This window comes from Micromys minutus, assembly GCF_963924665.1.
Source record: "Micromys minutus genome assembly, chromosome: 8".
NCBI classification, from domain to species: Eukaryota; Metazoa; Chordata; class Mammalia; order Rodentia; family Muridae; genus Micromys; species Micromys minutus.
This window is the reverse complement of record NC_137977.1, coordinates 62,035,304-62,056,735: the sequence shown is the minus strand read 5'-3', so window position 1 is coordinate 62,056,735 and position 21,432 is coordinate 62,035,304. Positions and strand designations below refer to the sequence as shown.

The following is a 21,432-nucleotide window of genomic DNA, read 5'->3' as shown; positions in this document are numbered from 1 at the left end:
GGGCCCCTGCGAGCACCGAGCACCGAGCTCTACTCTGAAGGAAAGAGGGAACTTTGCTGAAGTGAAACTCTAGAGTCACAATCTCTAAAACCTGGGGAACCACCATGGACACACAGAGGAGGATCTCAAGCACAGGGGAAGCAGTGGCCCCTAAGACCATAGACAAGGGAGGAACCACCAGGACAGTGCAGAAATCCCCTCTGATAGACCTTTTCCTAGAGACCGCCCACCCAGTGTGTCCTCTTACCTGTCTGTCACCTTGTCTTTTTAAAGATTTATTTATTTTACTTTATACGTATGGGTGTTTGGCCTGCGTGTGTATCTGTGCACCGTGTGTGCACAGGGCACGAGGAGGCCCAAAAAAAAAAAAAAAAAAAAAAAAAAGAGGCCAATAGATCATCTGGAACTGGAGTTATGAATGGACATGAGTTGTCGTGTGGTTGCTGGGGATGGAACCATCTCTCCGGCCCCTACATTGTCATTTTTGAAACATTTATTATATGTCAGGCATCCTTCTGGGTGCCAGGATCACCAAATGATTGCAGTAAAGGAGTGGCCTAGTGGAGCTGGTGAGTGTGTGCATCAAGACCCTAGTCTACTACAACGGGACTGTGTGAAACATAAAAAAGCAGGACAAGTCACAGCAGGGGGTCCTGCTCCTCTAGTTTTACTGCTAATTCACTCTTTCTATAGAGGTTAATTCATATTAGCTGTAAAACTTACCAGGTTTCACTATGAGATCCCTATTCGTATTTTACCTCCTTCCAGCTCTCCCTGCCTTTCCTTCTGCCTTCCACCCTATCAGTCTTTTTACTTCCAGGCCTTACTTGTTTCTGTGCATGAGGAAAAACATATCTGTGTCTGCGTCATTTCACTTAAATGTGACAGTGATCTCCAGTTCCATCGATTTTCCTGAAAATGCAGTACTCAACCAGATACATCTCTCCCCAAAGCCCTTATCCTTGCTCCTTTGACAACGCCCCCCAAATGTCCCAGCCCAGGAATAATCCACATGCCAGCTTTGCTTCAGCAGCCCCTGGCCAGCAGAATCAGAACCCAGCCTTTCCTGTTAGGCTGAGGGCAAGTCTCCGATGATCCTACGCCTGGTGCTTGAGGACCTGCCCAGATCAGAGTGGGTAGGCGCAGTGAGATCTTTTGCCCAAGTACCTAACATTGACCCATTTTTGCTCATTTTACTACATATTCCCAAAATGGTGCCATTGAGTGATTAGTTTCTTTGGAAGACCCAGGCTCCTTGCTCGGAGATTTTACAGGCGTGAGTGCAAATGCTTCCTCTTGCTGAGGAGGAAACAGACACCAGGAAAGATATGTGCTCTTGGTGTGTGTTCCTGCCAGTTCCCAGGGAAGCAGGGTCAGAAGAGGAAGTGTTTAGACTCTGTCCCAGTGTTCCTTCCTCTGTAGGTCTCAGCTCCTGTGCCATTGGCATGGTGTGTGATGTCCCCCCTTTAAAAAAATAAATAATGACCATGCCCAACTCTAGTTCCCATCGTCTCCTTCTTTGGAGTCGAGTCACTACAGATGTGATTAGCTAAGATGAGGGCACCCTTGATCAGGGAGGGTCACTTCCTAATCCCTTAGAGCAGGTGTCTCTGTGAGAGGACAATGTGAAGAAACAAGTCAAGAGCTCCCTGTGGTAATAAAGTTGGGTGGCTGGAAACCATGGAACTGAAAGCCGGGACACATCAGTGACTCCTAGTGACACCGGATGCTACACAAACCACATTCTTCCCATAGTCTCCAAGAGAGCAAGGTCTCCACTTCCCACAGCTCCTCACTTCCTGGTGTCTACTAAATGAGGTCCTGCCTTCCTCTTACCACTTGGGGCTGCTTGCTGCCATCCCCAAGACTGCCTGTCCCTCAAAGCAGTCAGAACCAACTTGTCCTGCCAGAGCCCTGCAAGGATACCCCTCTTCCATGGAGCTCCCAAAGAAGAGCTCTGTTGCCCCGTTTCCCAGTTGTTAATCTGTCAGAATTGCTGACACCACACTTCCTGGTGTATTTTGTTGTTTGCCACCTCTCTGCTGTTTTGTTTATAAATCTTACTCTGCAGATTGGTTCTAAGGGACTTTAGGGTGGTACTGATTGAGAAGAAAACCAGTGTCATAAAGAATCTACTCACAGATTTGCTAAGGAGACAGTAAGCCACCCAAATTAGAATTTGGTAAGGGAGCCCAGGCTCCAAACTACAGTGAAGAGAAGAAGTGTGCTACCCAGTCTTGTTTGAAGAAGCTGAGATTTAGGATGTTAAGGGTGCTAGTGTTTGTTTACAGAGGCTGATCACCAATTAGACTTTGTTTCCATAACAAACAGAGAAGGCCTTTAGGTTCATCTCGGTATCAAAGAATGGGGCAGTTCCAGGAGGCAGCACTGGGTTACAGCCACCATTAAGTCTGGGCCTGCCATTAATTACTCCTGTATTCTTATACAGAACAGCTCAAGTCTTCCAAGCAGGCAAGATGACCCCTGGAACAACTACAGGAAAAAATACATCTGATGTACTTAGGAAATAGTTCTGGGGATGGAGAGATGGCTTAGCAGTTAGGAGCACTGACTGCTCTTCCAGGGGTCCTGAGTTCAATTCCATCTGTAATGGGATCTGATGCTCTCTCCTGGTGTGTCTGAAAACAGCTACAGCATACTCATATAAATAAAATAAATAAATCTGAAAGGATGAAAGAAAGAAAGAATTAATTCTGGGGCAAGCAGTAGTGGCCCATGTCTTTAATCCCAGCTTGTGGGAGGCAGAGGCAGATGGGTCTCTGTGACTTCCAGGCCAGCCTGGTCTACAGAGTGAGTTCCAGGACAGGCAGAGCTACACAGAGAAACTCTGTGTGGAAATAATAATAACAATAATAATAATAATAACAATAACAATAATAAATAATAATAATAATAAACAATTCTGGTAACATCTTTGCTATGTTTAATCTCCCATCTGCACTGGCCAGTATCCTGTGTCTGTGTAAATTGTTCAATGTGGAACCTAGGGACGGGACCTGAAATTAACCACAAGACAACAGCCTATGGGGAATGCACAAGCCTAAGGTATCCAAGTTACTGAAATCATCTACATGAGCAACTCCTCTGTAAGAACTGGCCTGAGTGGGACACATGCTATGCTTAAAAAAACAAAAAACAAACAAACAAAAAAAAAAAACAGAAAAACCTTGTTTTTTGTGTATTGATCTTTACATGTGCAGAGTGATTTCTCAATAAGAAGAAGCACATTAACATTAACTCTAGAAGAGTAACAGACATTTCCCGGTGGATTGTTTCATACCCTGGAGAAGAGGGTCTTCGGAACCAGTAAACACGACCAAACCAACAGATGGGAATGAGTCCAGGGTGCAGTGTCTGGAGGCAAGCCTGCTGTCAGAAAGTCAGGGAGCTGCAGGAGGGGAGGGACAGGCCCTTGCTCTCTCAGAGGGTCTAGGGAGAAAGCGGCTTGTGTAGTGTCCAGCTTCACTAAGACTCGGATGTGTCCCTGTTTCAGCTCCTTAGTTTCCACTGGTCCCCTTCATTACCACAGGGAGTGCTTGACTTGTGTCTTCACATTATCTTCTCACAGGGACACCTGCTCTGACCCTCCTGCAGAGGAGGAAGGAAAGACCCAACTGCACAACATTGCCCTCTGACTCGTCCACAGACTAACAAGAAATAACTTTGCTACAAAAGAAACACAGGAGAAACCCACTGGTTCCTGGTGGAGGTGGGGCATCCTGGCTCCAGAGGCCCCAGCACCTTACCTTTCTTTCAGAAACTCTTCAAACTCCTTACAGTTCTTGCGCCCGTTGTTCAGATGCTGGATGATGCTGTCGTAGCCGATGGTGCTGAGAATGTCCGTGCTCTGTTGAGATAAACAACGTGGCGTCAGGCCAAGGAGACGCGTGAAGAATGGGTGGGCGGAAAGGGCAGCAAGCCCACGGTGGGACCTCACTGGATCACTTTTACAAAGACTCATGACCCCAGAGACTATGGAGCCGACGTGGAGATAAGCAGCTGGGGAGAACCGTTCAAACGATGAGGGGCCTCAGAATGGGAGGGACAAGACAGATGGGTAACAACATAAGGGTGTTCTCTGCAAAATCCATGATGTCCTCATTTTTTAAATGTCATCCTGAGTGAGGTGACTCAGATCCAAAAGGACATTCATGGTATGTACTCACTGATTAGCGCATATTAGCATAAATAAATAAACAAATAAGCAAATAAATAAATACCCAATTCCCACGATACAACCCACAGGCCATAAGAAGTATAACAAGCCAAGCAGAAAGGCCCAAGTGGGCTTCAATCCCACTTAGAAGGCGGGGGAAAAAAATAATCACAGGAGGCAGAGGGAGGGAGGGACCTGGGTAGGAGGGGAAGAGGAAGGGAAAAGGGGAACGGGATCAGGTATGGGGCCAGGGGACAGAAGAGAAGCCAGAAATCAATGGGGGTGACCTTAGCCAAAATGCCCAACACTGGGGAAGAGGGAACTCAAAGAGTCTACCTCCAGTAGATAGATGGCCTCAAGCCCAGGGACAGGGTTACTAACCCACAGTCAAAATTTCTGACCCAGACTGTTCCTGTCTGAAAAAAACTGCAGGGACAAAAAGAAAATGGAAAGACACTGGAGGAAAGGTGGTCCAATGACTGGCCCAACTTGGGATCCATCTCATTAGGGGGATGGGGGAGGAGGGACCAAGGCCTGACATGACTACGCTATGGTGTGCTTACAGACAGGAAAGATCCTACCAGAAGCTGACTGAGACAGAGGCAAATACTTAGACCCAACCATTGAAGTCAGGGACCCCTAAGGTTGAATTAGGGGAAGGATTAAAGAAGCTGAAGGGGAGGGCGACCCTATAGGAAGACCAGCAGTCTCAACTAACCCAGACCCCAGGGAGCTCCGAGAGACTGAGCCACCAACCAGGAGCCTACACAGGCTGGTCCGAGGACCCTGGCACAAATGTAGCAGCTGTCTGCCTGGTCTAGCTTAGTCTTCTAGAGACTTGAAGGGGAGACCTGGTGGGAGGAGCAAGAGATGACAAACTGTGCAAGGGGACCGAGAAGGGGCAATGACCAGAATGTAAATAAATAAAATAATCATTTTAAAAGCGGGGGAGGGCAAGGCGTACTCAAGCCCCCCTTTGCGGGTCCAATCACACCTAAATCAAGCCAGGAGAGACAGCAGGAAGTTCCCACTCTAGCCCCTAGCTTGCTGTGTTCCTGTTCACATTGCTTGGCAAGAACTGCCTCAGGCTACAGGCCCATTTTTTTTTATCACTTTTACTGGATTTTCTATGTATTTATATTTCAAATGTGCCCATACCCAACCACCCACTCCCACCTCATCTTCCTGAGCCTAATGCAGGCCCTTTTTTTTTTAAAGATTTATTTATTTATTATATATGAGTACACTGTCGCTGTCTTCAGACACACCAGAAGAGGGCATCAGATCTCATTACAGATGGTTGTGAGCCACCATGTGGTTGCTGGGAATTGAACTCAGGACCTCTGGAAGAGCAGTCAGTGCTCCTAACCACTGAGCCATCTCTCCAGCCCGAGGCAGGCCCATTTTAATCAAGCTCTACATAGCACTAGTCCATCTCTAAACCTGACACCAGAGGCCCTGAAGTCTCCTACAGCCAGCTGGTGCTCTTGAAGGACTGTGGGATATCTGTGAAAGTCGAGCAGTTCTGAACCGCAAGGCAAGAGCAAGGACAGACAGACACAAGCCAGAGTGAAAGAGGCCACCAGCCTGTTGGATTAGGAATGGGAGCCTGGCCCAGCACATGGTTGTATTAGTTGGAAAGAATAATACTTAATTTTTAATTAGTCATTTCACTACCTCCTCTTTAACACAGTGCTTAGATTATCATTTGCAATGCCCAAAGCCAGCCAGCCTCTCAGCTCTTACGTTTTTCTGGGCATCCCTCTGGGTAGCCCAGTTCCCTCTTGTGAGCTCTTTGAATTTGGTGTCCTGTACTCACACAGATGGCCTTTCTGATCCAGCTCTGCTGAATGTCACCACCCCTGAGCCCCTCACAGAAATGCCCCCCTTAATGTTATACACCTCACAGGCCTACAGTGAAGCCAAGCCCCCGAGACATGAATAAAGGGATGCAAAGGGTCACTGTCGGCAATCTTTGTAAGCAGAAGTCCCCAAGCTCACTGGCTGAGAGTGCTCGACTTCTCTGAGCTATGATATCTGGGGGGTGGTTTCCCTTTTCTTAAAGGTACAGATAGTTTAGGTCTGGTGCAAGAAAGCTAGAACAGAGTTCCCCCTACTCTCCCCTCCCCCCCCCGAAAACTGAGCCATCCCAACTGTTAGTCTCAAAAACAAACAGAACAGCTGCCCGGTTACTCAGAATCAGGAAGAAAGGAAACTCAGAAGAGCAACTCAGAGAAGAAATTCCCAGGCAAAGCAAAGGACCCAGCACCAGACGCAAGGCGGTCACCTAGCATGAATACTAACTGAACGCCACAAGTCAGACTGGGGGGACAAGCACATGAGACCCGAGATATACCAAGACACCCAGAGCCAAGGGAACCAAAGGACACTGCTGGAGAGCTCAGTGGGTGAAATGCCAGCCACAAAAATGAGAAGAACTGAGTTCAATCCACAGCACCAAAGAGAAGTCAGGAGGAGTAACGGGCACTCAGAATCCCAGCCCTGGAGAGACAGGCAGATGCCCAGAGGCTGCAGACTAGGAAGCTTGAATTCATCATCAAGGTCTACAGGAGACTGCCCCGGTGAGACAGTGTCTCAAAATACAAGGTGCACGGCTCCTGAGGAAAACTGCCAGAGGCTGGCCTCTCACATCTAGATGTACATGTACCTGTCCATTCACAAAGAGAGAGGGAGGGAAGAAGGGAGGGAAGGAGGGAGAGAGAAGGGGAAGGGAAGGGAAGAGGAAGGGAAGGAGGGAGGGGAGAAAAGGGGAAGTGATGAGAGAGAAGGAAAGGGGAGAGGAGAAAAGGGGAGGCAAGGGGAGGAGAGGGGAGGGGAGGGAAGGTTGGCTGATAATAAAAATATAACTAGTGGAGTTGGAGGGATAGCTCAGAGATTTCACACCAGGTACAACGGCCCATAACTCCAGGGGATCTGACCTCTTCTGGCCTCTGCAGGCACCCATACGCTCATGATATGTTACACATGCATGTGCGTGTGTGCACGTGCACACACACACACACACACACACACACACACACACACACACACTCAAAATAAATCTTTTAAAAGCAAATCATATAAATATCAAAACAAAGACATTTTAAGGAGTCTGGGAATCCACACTGGAAGTGGGATGCTGAGCCCCTGGCTCTGTCCTCAGCCTCACGACAGGAGCCTTCTGGGTATCTCCACATTCTCCCTCTCCCACTTCTCCCACTGGGGCCTCCTCTTTCCTCTCCAGGATGAACAATGCGCATGGCTACACCAAGACCTTTCTGATTCTACTCCTTCTGTGGGAATGGCTTGCCACAAATCCTACCTCTGCTGCGGAGCCTGCTCAATCCCATTTCTTCTCTGAATAGCATCTTCCTGGAAGAATGTACTGTCCTTTCTCCCTCTTTAGGAAGTCTAAAGTGTTTACTGTCACTTGGCTATTGGTATATTCTGTTTGGTGGGATGAAGTAGCATCTCTTTTTTTCCTTTGAGATTGGGTCTCATGAAACTCAGATCAATCTGACTTACTTCTTAGCTTATACTTATACTTATACTTCAAGTATGGTCCTCAACTTCTAACCTTTCCAACTCAGCCTCCCAAGGGCTGGAGTTATAGCCAATACCCCTGGCTTATATGGTACTGGGGATCAAATCCGGGGCTGGTGCATGCTAGAGAAACACTACCGACTGAACTGTATATTGAGCCTTAGTTGTTATATTGTCTAATAAAGTGGTTAATTCATTATAGATCATTTGGATCATGCACAAACATTATCATTCACATGAATAACTTCTGATACACACTTAATTTCACACCAACCACACACAAAATACTAACACACTTATAAAGCCCACCTGAGATTGTGTGCTTGCAATCAAGGGGGTCTTCTGTTCATTCCAGGGAGTCAGTAAAAAATAATACACATAAATAAACCAAGGTTAGAGATGAAGACAGTCTATAACGTGGAGAACATGTATGACTAATACAGTAGAAAAAAGGGCAAGGTAAGTCATAAGAGAAAGGGGGGAAAGAAAGGTGGGCAGGTAGAACAGGGTCTGGCCATAGTCCCCAGGCTGGCCTGAAACTGATAAGCCTCCTAGGTGTCAGAATTACAGAAGTCTGTTACCACTACTGGCCAAGAAACGGAATTAAAACTGAGTCCTTTAAAATAACCAGTATCCATGTAAAAAAATATAAATGCATTTCAAATAAAATGACAATGAAAATATCAGAATTTATGAGATGCCGCTCAACTGGCAGGTTGCCTGTGTAACTAGCTTGCAAAAGGCTGGCTTCAGTCCCCAGCACTCCGTAAGCTATGCAAGGTGGCCCACAGCTGTGCTCCCAGCATCTGGAAGAAGAACCAAGAGTTCAAGGTCAACTTTGGCTATATTGTGGGTTAGAAGTCAGGCTGGAGTATACCAGACCCCATCTTAACAGACGACAGACAGACAGATAGATAGATAGATAGATAGATAGATAGATAGATAGATAGATAGACAGACAAACAAACAAATGAACAGACAGATAAGACAGACAGAATAGATGGATGATAGATATACAGATAGATGGATAGATAGATAGATAGACAGACAGACAGACAGACAGACAGACAGGATAGATGATGATAGACAGATAAACAGACAGACAGGTGGATGGATAGATAGACAAACAGACAGACAATAGAAGTAAACAAAAGAAAAAGAGAGGTGATCTTAACGGCACTGATCTAAGCTTTTACTTTAAGTAGTAGTTCAAAAAGAAGAGCTGGATAAACTTACAGTAAATGGTAGAAAAAATTTAAAATAGTGGAATGAAATAAAGGTGAGCAATAGAGAACACTGATTAAACCAAGTTACCCTTTGAACGGTTAAATAAAATTGATAAGAGGGGGAGAATAATACAAATTGCCAATATCAGATTTCAATCAATGGAAATTCTACAGGTCTTATAAGCTAAACCTAGCAGGTGTGGTGGCAAACATCTCTAATTCCAGCATTCAAGCTGCTTAGGCAAGGAGAATTCAAGTTCAGAACTGGTCTGAATGACATAGTGAAATCATATCCCAAAATCCCAGGAGATGGGGCTGGAGAGACATCTCAGCAGTTGAGAGATCATGATGTCTTCACAAAGTTCAGTCCCCAGTACCTATACCAGGAGCTCACAGTAATGCCTGGAACTCTAGGTCCAAGAGAACTGAGCCTACCTGTCGTCTCCGAAATCGCCAGCATTTATGTGCATGTACCCACCCACAGACACACATATAGATACATATTTTAAAATAATTTTCACTTAGAAAAAAAAAAAAACATCATAAATCTTTTAAAAACACAAATGGGGGGGGGGGGCTGGAGAGATGGCTCAGTGGTTAAGAGCATTGACCACTCTTCCAGAGGTCCTGAGTTCAATTCCCAGCAACCACGTGGTGACTCACAACCACCTAGAATGGAATCTGATGCCCTCTTCTGGTGTGTCTGAAGATAGCTACAATGTACTCATACAACTATAATAAATCTTTAAAAACACACGCAAATGAGCATAAGAAGAAACAGATCTCTGAATAGCTCTACATCTTTACAGAAACATAAAACATAAAGCACTCTCACAATGAAAGAAAATTGACCCAAAACAGGGCATGGTGGTGCACGCCTTTTATCCCAGCACTCTGGAGAAAGAGGCAGTGAATCTCTGTGAGTTTGAGACCAGCCTGATCTACATAGTAAGTTCCCGGACAGCCAGGGCGACACAGAGAAACCCTGTCTCCAAAAAAGAAAGATAGGAAGGAAGAAAAAGAAAAATAAATAGAGAGGAAGAGGGAGAGAACAGAGAGGAGATGAGGAAAGGAAAGATTTTAAATATTACTTACAGAGACAAAAAAAACTATTCTGGAATAAACTGTAGTGAGAGTTCTGATTTCTTTAAAACCCCAGTTATGTTATGTGAGTATGCGTTTGGTTAGGTGCGGGCTAAGAGGCTGCTTCACAGTAGGTGATTATGGTTTGCCTTGTGCACCAGCAGGGGCATGATTTTTACAGCAGCAGATAATTTAATTCTGGGGATGCTGGAGTGGGTATAAATGCCAGAGCCCTGAGAGAGCCTGTGGTGGCGGCTGCTCCCTGCAGCTGTTGGTTATCCCCGCTGCCGTGTTTGCTGTTGCATTTGCTGGTTTGCTGGACTGCTGGATATTCAATCGAGGAAGACTGGACTTCCCCAAAAATCCAAGGTTCCCTAATCAACAGAAGTAACTTATAGAGGTCTATGCCCCCTTTTCCCTCTAACTTTTCTCTCCTACCTAGTGTTGGGAGTGTGGAAGGGATCAAGGTCAAGGTGGAATAAATGTTGGAAGGGAGGGAGAGGTATAATGTGTGTGTGTGTGTGTGTGTGTGTGTGTGTGTGTGTAATATATATATGTATAAAATATATTATGTATATAATATATACGTCAACAATAAACACTGAAGTTGTAAATTCTCATTACTGGAAACCACAAAAAAAAATCTATTGCTGAAAGAACTATAAGGAGTCCTAAACAAAGGAAGCCACGCTGATTTTCTCCCAATCACCTTACAGATTCAACCTAATTCTATCAGAATCCCCAAATCCTCTTCTGTGAATGACATTTGGACCGAAAATTCATGAGGAATTACAAAGAATCTGGACTAGGCACAAAATAAAAGCACAAGCCTCAATTATTAAATTGTTTTTGTTAAAAAAAAAAAAACAAAAAAAACCTAGCCAGCACCAGGCATGGCATACAGCTGGAACCCAGCACTCGAAAGGTGGCGGCAGGAGGCTCAGTTCAAGGAGAGCCGTGAGTTCGTGGCAAGCTGAAAGCCTGTCTGGGCTGCTTGAGATGCTGACTTGACAGCTGGAAGGTTCCTACCACCTGACCTGAGAACTTTCCATGAAGTTCCGTGAAGTATGATGATCAGATCTGCTCAACAGAACCCTGTAGATAAACACGCAGAAGACAGAACAGAAATAGAGACTCATTTGTCTATAACCAACTGACTTTCAGCACAGGGGCCTAAGCGCCTTAACTCTTCTGAACAGATGTTCCTGGAACAAGTGTGTAACCTGGGTGGGGGAAGGTCTACACCCATCTCCCGCACACAAAGGTCAACCTGAACGTGCATTGAAATGTAGAGCTAAAATATAATGTTTTCAAAGGAAAACATAGGAAATTATCTTTAGGAACTTGAGGTCACCAAAAAGGAGCCATAGCAGGCTGGGGAATGACTGTCCACAAAGCGGACCCCTTCAAAGTATGAGGAACTGAGCTTGATCCCCAGAATCCACATTAAAAAAAAAAAAATCCCAGGCACCCACCAACCAAGGAACATACATGGCCTGGAGCTAGGCCTCCCTGCATGCACGTAGCAGACGTGAAGCCTGACCTTCATGTGTGTCCTGAACAACTGGAGCAAGGGCTGTCCCAAACGCTGCTGCCTGTCTGTGGGACATGTTCTTCTAGCTGGGCTGCCTTGTCTGGCCTCAGTGGGAAGCCTAGCTTCAAAGGGACTTGAAGCGGCAGGGCTAGGTGGGGTGGGAAGAGACCCCCACCCACTCAGAGGAGAAGGTGAGGGGAAATGGGGGAGGGACTGTGAGAGTGGGTGGCCAGGAAGGGGAGAGTGAGTAAAATATAAAATGAATAAGTTAAAAAAAACAATAAATTTAAATTTTTTAAAATGCCAGGTGTGGTAGCTCACTTGTGGCAGCATCGAGAAGGCAGAGAAGAAAGGATTCCTGAGGCTCACTGGCCTAGTTAGTGAGGTCCTGGCCACCTAAGGATGACACCAAAGGTTGTTCTTTGTCCTCCATGTATGCATACACGTGCACCTTTACCCTCGTGTGCATGAAAACGCAAACACATACATACTGTTTGAACCTCCCCAGATCAGAGGAGGGTGGGCACATTGCGGATGGTATGGCCGTAGGCAGACTTAGCAAACCTTTAGGGGAATTTTTTTTTCCTAAAGCTAATGGCTAGAGATTTAACTCATCAGTAGTGTGCTGAGCATGTGTAAGATCCCAGGCTTGCCCTGTAAGGACTACCAAAAGCCAAGAGTAAGTTCACCTGTGTCTGTTCATATTCCCCGTTAGGAGTTTCTTCTATCTTGCTCATCTGTTTCCAGGGGTTTCCCCATGCTTTAAGACACTGAGCAGACAGACTAGCAAGACAGCTCAGGGGTAAAGGCACTTCCATCAAACCTGAAGGTCTGACCTCCAAATACGCGGTAATCGTGTGTATACACACAGTAAGTAAATTACTCCTGCATAAAGTCAGGCACAGCTCCGCACATCTGTACTCCTGCATAAAGCCAGGCACGGCTCCGCACATCTGTACTCCGGGCACTGGAGGAGGAAGCTGGAGAATCAGGAACTCAAGGTCACTCTCATCTGTGTAACAAGTTTGAAGCCTAAACGATATGATATCTTGACTCAAAATATAAATATAAATAGGATAGACAGACTGATGGACAGACAGATGGAACTTTATTACATGAACATACCATAGTTTTTGGGAAACTTTCCTAAGTATGAACATTTCTATATATACTCTGCTTTCAAAATTTTACAATGGAAACAGTTTCTAGTGTTTCATAATTTTACCTTAAAAGGACTGATTTCTAGGTGTTCTATTTATTTTTATTTGTTTGCTGTGAGGTGTGTAAAGTGTGTGTGTGTGCATGAACACCTGTGCGTGTGACATACCTGTGTGAATATTGTCACAGTCCTGAAATTGTTTGCTTGATTCAGTCAGAGAAGAACTTCCACAAACCAATTCCTCCAGTCAGTGAGTTCACAGGTTCACTGCTCTCCTGACCCTCCCCACCTTTTTCTGACCCTCCCCACCTTTTTCTGACCCTCCCCACCTTCTCCTGACCCTCCCCACCTTCTCCTGACCCTCCCCACCTTCTCCTGACCCTCCCCACCTTCTCCTGACCCTCCCCACCTTCTCCTGACTCATCCCACCTTCTCCTGACCCTCCCCACCTTCTCCTGACCCTCCCCACCTTCTCCTGACCCTCCCCACCTTCTCCTGACCCTCCCCACCTTCTCCTGACCCTCCCCACCTTCTCCTGACCCTCCCCACCTTCTCCAGACCCTCCCCACCTTCTCCCGACTCAGGTGTGTGCCAGTACAGGAAGTTTGTCTTATTCATTTGAAAGAGGGTTTCTCACTATACCCAGAGCTAGGCTGGTGGCCAGCAACCCCAGTGATCCTCATATCTCTACCCTGAACAGTGTTAGAGTCACAAATATGCATATGACCACACCTGGGTTTTTACATGGCCTTTGGGGATTTGAACTCACGTCCTCGTGTTATTACATCTAGCACTCTTACCTGTTCACTCACATGCCCCACCCTGGCTCTGTATTTTAAATTATTATTTTTTATAATTTATACATTTTAAATGGTTACTAATAATATACAGAATGCTATTATAAACCTTTAGCTCCAGCACTGGGGAGGAAGAGGCTGGCAGATCGCTGTAAGTTCCAGGCCAACCTGGTGCCTGGTCTACATAGCAAGTTCCAGACCAGCCAGAGGTACACGGGAAGACCCTGTCTCAAAACTAACAAAAAAGTTGCCAACTCACCATGTTGCCTGTGTGTGTGTGTGTGTGTGTGTGTGTGTGTGTGTGTTCTGCTCCCAGTGTTTTAATAACCTCATGGTATAATTTCAAATACTTTCACTTCTGCACGGAGTGGGACATCGTAGGAAAGGCGTAGGAAAGTTATCCTGGGGAGAGGCGAGCGTTCACAGGGCCCCCGCGCTGTGCTGACTTTTCCTTTGAAGACTGCTAGAAGCAAGCCTAGTTGCTGGAGGCCACCATGTTCATGTCAGGCACCTGCCTCGGGGTGTCACAAGCCGACACTTGGGCAGAGCGATCAGAAGCAGCTGCTCCATGTCCACCCACGTGGAGAGGACCCTGGCTGCACTCCCGGTGCCTCTAACCGATCTCTCCACGGCTGCTCCCGTTTCAACTGCCTGGTCACCAAGGTCCTAGGACTTGGTGTGGACAATCTACGTACTCTATTCTCCGGTTAAGCCTGGGTTGGGCAACGTTCTCCCAACCTCGACTGTGGGTTCCCATCTGCCTCTCACACTGCAGAATCCCCCACAATCCACATCTAGCCCTCAGCCCTTCCTCTGTTTTCGAATGCTGCCGTGCCCTTTGCTATTTTAGTACAGCCAGAGCACAAAGGACTGATAGACAAGAACATTTTCCTTCCCACTCAGGGATGGAGCAGGGAGAAAGGCCTCACGTGGTATAGTGCAGGGAGTTTAGACAATACGTAAAGTGCTAAAACTGATAATTGCCCTTAACACTTGGCACATATTCATACCCTCCACTGCCTCTCATTTTTAGGGCAGTGCCTCACTGCGTAGTCTACACTGATTCCACTTCTCAGTGTAGACTACCTCTCTACCTCACCCTCTGGAAGGCTAGAACGTGCACCGCCACACCCAGCTACCTCTGCTTGTCTTATGTGCTATTTTTCCCTGCCTCCATTTCTGCTTTACATCCACGGATGCTGACTTCTCCGTTGACCTGCTGCTGTGAGAACAGGGACATTTAAACATGTGGATGTCAGACATGGCTCTCACTTAGACAGAGCTGTCTAGGGCCAGAGGGGCAAGGTGAACCAACAGTAGGGTTGTAACATAATGCTGGAGCAGGGACTAGAGTGCGGTTCTACCGTCACCATGTGGCCCAGGAGAGAAAGGTGAAGGACGCAGCCCCTATACTGACACTGACTCTTTGTCTAGGAGAAGCTGGTTGGAGACACAGCAGTTTCTCACATCTGCTAAGGTTTCTCTGATACGTCTCCAGCCGACAGAGACAAAAAGTTCTCAATACATAACAAGCCGTGTTTCTCCCACTGGGGTCTGCATTCAATAAGGAAATTCCCATCTTCTAAACACATTTACTTATGTGGCTAGTCTTCAACCCATTTAGCGGAAGAAGCAGTTGACAAATTCAAAGCACCTCATCTCTTTTAATCCTTCCAATGTCTCCCACATTCCAGTTTAGCCAGTCAGTCGGTTGATAGAAGTATTCACCCAAAGTCATGGCCGTGCAAACGGTAGACTTGGGGCTCAAATTCATGTAGTGTGGGTGGTTTTCCTTTTAGAACTTCAAATAAAAGGACTGAGAGACCAAATGTTGGATAGGATCACTTCAAGTCTTACAATGGCTCAAAGAATAAAGGTACTTTTTCTCCAAGGATGACAACCTCAGGTCAACTCCTGGTTCTCCATGGGGGAAGGAGAGAAATGAGTCCTGTGAGTTGTCTGATCTAGCACTCTGATCTAGAGTGCTGGCTGTGGCACTCTTGTAAACACACACACACTCACACACACACATACTCTCTCTCTCTCTCTCACACACACACACACACATACTCACACACACATACACACACTCTCTCTCTCACACACACACACACACTCACACACTCTCTTTCTCACACACACACTCACACACACTCACACACACACACTCACACACACACATACACTTTCTCTCATACACACATACTCACACACATATACACTCACATACACTCACACTCACACACACATCACACAATATCGTAAAATATAATGGAGATGATAATAATGATATCTATATTGTGAGATGATTCTAAGGCTTGAATAAGATATTCCATATATCATTGGTAGGCCATTTGTTAACATTAATCGACAATAATCCATCCATATTTGCAGAGTTAGATTCACTTAGGTTTTAGACAAATAGGAAAGGAAGGTCAAGGTTGAAGGAGTACGTGAATTGTTCTTATCCCAAGTCTGCGGTTGCCTTTTAGTCCTTAGTAAGTACTGAAGGGCCCGGAGGACACCGTGTGTGTGTGACGGTAAGGGTCTTTGTGACTGGAGGCATCAGTGAGAATGTTGCTTCCTGAGTCTCATTTTTCCCACCGTGAGGCAGGGAAATGGCTCCGTCACTCTGTTTACGGAGCATGCTGTGGTCTTTGATGCAAAGCGCCACACATCTGTGTCCTCAGCGCCCAGGCCTCACACAAACGCAGCCTTTGTATAAGGCGCCAAGCACCTGGCCTTCCCAGTTGGGGTGGGGGGGCACTCTCTAGATTTCCAAAAGGCATCAATGCCAATTTGCATGTTTCTCTCTGAACTGGAGTTTCTAATGGAATGCAAACCATGCAGAGCCTTCTCTAGTCTCTTCCTCTTTCCAGCGTCATCCTCCTGTCTCCCCACCCTACCAGGCCAGTTCCTAGTGGCTTCTTGAAATCTCCTCCAGGCAGGACCCACATCCACTTGCTTTCTGGTTCTGTTGTAGCAGATCTCCATGCTCTCCGGCCTCTTGAAGGGGTTAAACAGGCAGTTCAGGATCAGCAGGCCCTCACTGGGGCTGGGGAATCTGCACAGTTGACAGATGTCTGGGGTGATGGTAGCCTAGGAAGTTCTCAGAGCTTGTGCCTGGAGATCCTCTGTGTGGTCAACATGACAGGTGTGGACTTCAGATGCCCCACAGAAGAGGATGTGAGGATGCTCAGCACAGTGAGGGCGGCTCCACAACTTGCTGGCTCCATTGGTCTCCAGCTTGTTCTCTATGCCTCTGCCACGGGCCACACGATAGATGGAAGAGGCATGAAGGGGCATGGAAGGAGGGGTTCAGAAACCTTGCTGCATAGTGCACGAGCTGGGCGGGTACTTGGGGTACAGTACATATGGCTCAAAGACTGATCGAAAGCTGGACTGAAAGACAGAACTGGGAAGGGAGCCGAGGAGGGTGATGGCTGCCTCCCCTGCGTGGGGGTGGAAACACACTGGATGCCACGCAGCCTGTGCACAGCAAGACTGTTTTCATTATTCTCTGGCTCACACGACGGCTCATGTGGCACACATGAGCTCACTGCTGGTTCTGGAAAGATTTTTGTCTTAAAAGTTTAAGTGGCTCTAAGCCCACCCACCAAAGTCAGAATGCTGCTCAAGTCTTTTCTGTTGTATATTGCCAAGTCTTGCTCGGGGGGTGGGGTGTTCTGTGAAGGTTGCAGGGCACACGGGTCTTCTCTGACAGGATCCCTAATAGCACAGACCTGGCTCCTTCTGCTCACCAACCTTCCCTCCCTCGCCTCGCTCCTCCTCTTCCTCCTCCCCCCAGGGCTCAGGGCCAGACTAGCTCCTAAGGCCCAGAGTACTCAGATCACAGCTTCCCTCCCATGAGTCCTCCCAATCCCAATCTTGTTTTGACTTTTTTTTTTAAGGCAGGATCTCACTATGTAGACCAGGCTAGCCTCACAGAGATCTATCTGCCTCTGGGTGTTGGGATTAAAGGCGGGCACCACCATATCTGGCTTGTTTGTCATTTAACTTCTTGAAGTACCTAAGATGAGGTGCACAGACGTAGTAAAAGCACCATCACACACCTATCCACTCACGTCTCCACAGAGAAGACCTATAGAGATGTGGGTTACAAAGGCACACACATTCGAATTGTTCCAGAATGTTCTTTCCCCAGCCCCTCCCACTGATCTCTAGCTATCTCTCCCTGGTTCCCAGAATCCCTGCTTTGTTGTCCTTTATAATAGAGCCCTTAGCTTTCTTTATTCTCCTTTCTACTGTTGAACAGTACTCAATCCTGTGAATGTAACACAAAGTATCCATGAATCAGCTGTTATCCATTTGAGTTGGCTTCAGTTTGAGACTTTGTAAATAAAATCTCCACAAATATGCTTGTACAAGTCTCTGCCTTTCATTCCCTCTGAGTACATGCTGAGGAGTTGAACTCTGGGTTATCATCAGCTATGGGCCTGCTCAGCTTTCTGAGACATTGGCAAACCTTTCTCAAAATGACTCCATGGTTTTATACTCTCAACATGCGAGAGTTCTGGTGCTGACACCCTGGCTGCTGTCAATATTGACTTATTTATTTATTTATTTATTTATTTACTTACTTACTTACTTACTTATTTAAGTTTTTCAAGACAGGGTTTCTCTGTGTAACCTTGGTTGTCTTGGAATTTGCTCTGTAGACTAGGCTGGCTTCAAACTCACAGAGATCTACCTGCCTGTGCCTCACAAATGCCGGAATTAAAGGTTTAAGCCACCACTGCCTGGCTGACTTCTTCCTTTTTGTTTATTAGTTTTGAGGGGAAAGTTGATATAAGAGAGTTGACGTAGGGCCTCACTGTATAGCCCAAACTGACCTCAAAACGAAATTCACCCATCTTCTTGTTTGGCCTTCCAAAAGTCTCTCTCTCTCTCTCTCTCTCTCTCTCTCTCTCTCTCTCTCTCTCTCTCTGTGTGTGTGTGTGTGTGTGTGTGTGTGTGTTTGTGGTGTCTGTGTGGTGCATGTGTGGTGCATGTGTGGTGTGTGTGTGTGTAAGCAGGGCTCAAAGTTGACATCAGAAATCTTTATCAATCGCTTTCAACCTTATGCATAGAGGCAGAATCTCTCAATCGATCCCAGAGTTCACTGATCATACCAGTCTCCCTCTCTCTGCTTTCTGAGTACAGAAACGTACAGGAGAGGCATGATATCCAGTTGATATTTATGAGTTCTGAGAATCCGAACTCTAGTCTTCATGCTGCTGCAGCAAGTACTTTTAGATGCTGACCCATCTCCCAGCCTGAAAAATCTCTTTTATAGAGTGTCTATGATGTCCAAGTATTCTTTCCACTTTTCGCTGGACTGCTCACATTTTTGTTAAATTCGGAGATGTTCTAAGCCCTTTCGCAGATGTTTTTTGACTTTTCTTCCTGCCCGTGATTTCCATTGTGTTTCTTGAGACACTGTCTCAATGAGCAGACTCCTTTTGAGACAGGGTCCTGCTGTGACGCAGGCTGGTCCCCAACTGTCCTCCTTCACCTTCTGAATGTTGGGGTTACAGACACAAACCGCACAGCCTAGCTTTCCTAACTACACTCCAAATGGCTATGGAAAAAGGTAATAAAATCAACACAAGTTACTTTAGGCACAGCATTTCCATGACATTTTCTTAACTCAAGACAAAAAGGCACAAATATTAACCTCCGGCTCATTTCACGACTGTATCATCAACAACCGTCAAAGTACTGCCTATGATTCTTAGAACTAAGAGGCACAGAGAATGGGAGCCATAATTTTCACAGGAAAGGGGAAGGTGACGAGCTGATGTCATTGATCCTTATGGCCATGTGGGTGACACCATGCTGGCAGACAGAAACTAGCCACAGAAGAGGGGCTTTTACGCCATGGGTAATTGGCAAATGCCTCTAGTCTCATGGGAGCAGGCATTCACATGAATGTTCGGAATGAGTGCCCACACAACACATGCAGAAGGCACAGGAAGATGCTGTCTCTCCTCCTCTAGCGCTCGGTGCTTTATTCCCTGCAGGCAGGGTCTCTCTCTGAACCAAGAGCTCTGTGTCTCCAATGAGGTTAGCTAGCCAGGACACTCTAGGATCTGCCCGTCTCCGCCTCCCAGAGCCAGGTTTACACGAAAAGTGAATGCTCGGAACTCAACTCATAGTTGCAGAATCTAACCCATGGGGTCCAAATCAGATACGTTGTACCCGGGCGAGCTGATTAAACAGTCCGAGGCATGGCTCTGGGAGGCACTGAAGGGCTATGGCAAGCTGGGAAGCTAGAATCATTCCGAGTCATTTCCATGGTAGTGGGTCAGACTTGGAGACAACTTACACATATTTCCCAGCTCTGCTGAAAGCGCTTAGAAAAGCAAGTGGTAATACCCAGGGCCCAGCACACTAGTCTTTACTTAAAGGAGCCAGGAGTTGAAGTCATGGAAGATGCTTTGACCGAGAGAAGGAATAAATCTGTAAGAGAAGGACCAAAGGGTTTAAAGTGCAGTGGGGACTATTAGCAAGAAAGATCCGGTCTAAAGGAACTCCTCAAGTGTGGGACAACTCGAGCATCAAGACTAGTCGTGATGGTAACCTAATTTACCGAATAAAACCCCTGAATCTCAGACAGAGAGGAAGAGATTTAACACCTCTGGAAGGGACCAGTCTTTCTGATACCTTGATTCAAACCCAGGGGACCCCATTTTGGACTTTCTAGCCTCTAGAAAATGGAAGCGTGTTATTTCAACTCACTCTGTCTAATTTCTTACAGCAACAGGTTGATTGAAAAGGCACAATAGCCAAAGGGCCAAAACCTCCACACTAGCCCATCACATCGTGGTGCTAAACACAGCCAACCATTAACCTCTGCCAGAAATGTGCTGTCTGAACCTAGTCATAAGGAAACAGTCACTCGAACTGAGGGCCATTCTACAATGTAACTGCTCTGTAATCTTCAAAAACGACAGTCATAAATGACACAGGACACAGGCCAGATTAAAGGTGACTATAGCAACTTAACTAACCACAACGATAAGTAGCCACACAAAAACATAATCTTCCTTTATTATAAAAGACATTATTTATTTGGACAGTTAGGAAAATTTTTAAATGGCATATATATTAGCAAACAATACCATTTTTATATTATTTCTTTTTATTTACTTTTAGGTAGGGGCTCACAAATGTAGCCCAGACTGACCTCAAACTTCCAATCTTCCCGCCTTGGCCTCCTGAAACTATAAGTATCCAACATCGCATGTGCCATTCTAGACTTTTACCTGTCACGGGACTGATTGTGTAAGAAAGCACCTCTATTTCTTTTCCTTCATTAATTAATTTATTTATTCACTGTACATCCCAATCGCTCCTCCTCCCCTTCTCCCAGTACCCCCAAAACAACTCTACTTATGAGTTGTTAGCACTATGAGATTGTTTACAGACACACACCAACTGTGCATGATCTTTTGTTTTTGCAGCAGGGGGATGGGGAGAATGCACAGGCAGCTATCAGGGTGTGCCCATTTAGTCCTAAATACTTGGGAAGCAGAGACAGGAGGGTGGCTTAGGCCTGGAAGTTTGAGGCCAGCCTAGCACCACAAACAGACCACTTCTCAGAAAAGGGGAGTTCTAGCTGAGATTCACCATATAGGGAAATGACCTTGAACTTCAGTTCAGGCTCTTATGTGCCTCAGTTGTGGTAAGCCTTAAGAAACTATTAAATTTCGCAGAAAAGCAAACCACCCTAGAAGAAACAGCATCTGCCACGCACTACACAGCTGCTTATGGGAAACCCTTTGCTAGCTTTTTAGAAAACTACTAGTTAATAGACAATATATCCTGTTCATAAAAATAAACTTTGTCCTAAAGCAGAGCTAGGCCCAAGCTCATTCCTGTTCTGTCTTGGGGACCTCCACCCTGATGGT

The 21,432-nt window shown here is 46.2% G+C and overlaps 1 protein-coding gene across 2 annotated transcripts in view; it reads right to left on the bottom strand.

Moving 5' to 3' along the window:
- Positions 1 to 21,432, bottom strand: part of PSTPIP2 (proline-serine-threonine phosphatase interacting protein 2) — a 77,622-nt gene that overhangs the window by 40,100 nt on the left and 16,090 nt on the right. For both annotated transcript variants that reach the window (XM_080919912.1, XM_080919911.1), the window contains exon 2: positions 3,768 to 3,868. In XM_080919912.1, the coding sequence (XP_080776038.1) occupies positions 3,768 to 3,868 (101 nt within the window). The remainder of the gene's footprint in view (positions 1 to 3,767; positions 3,869 to 21,432) is intronic.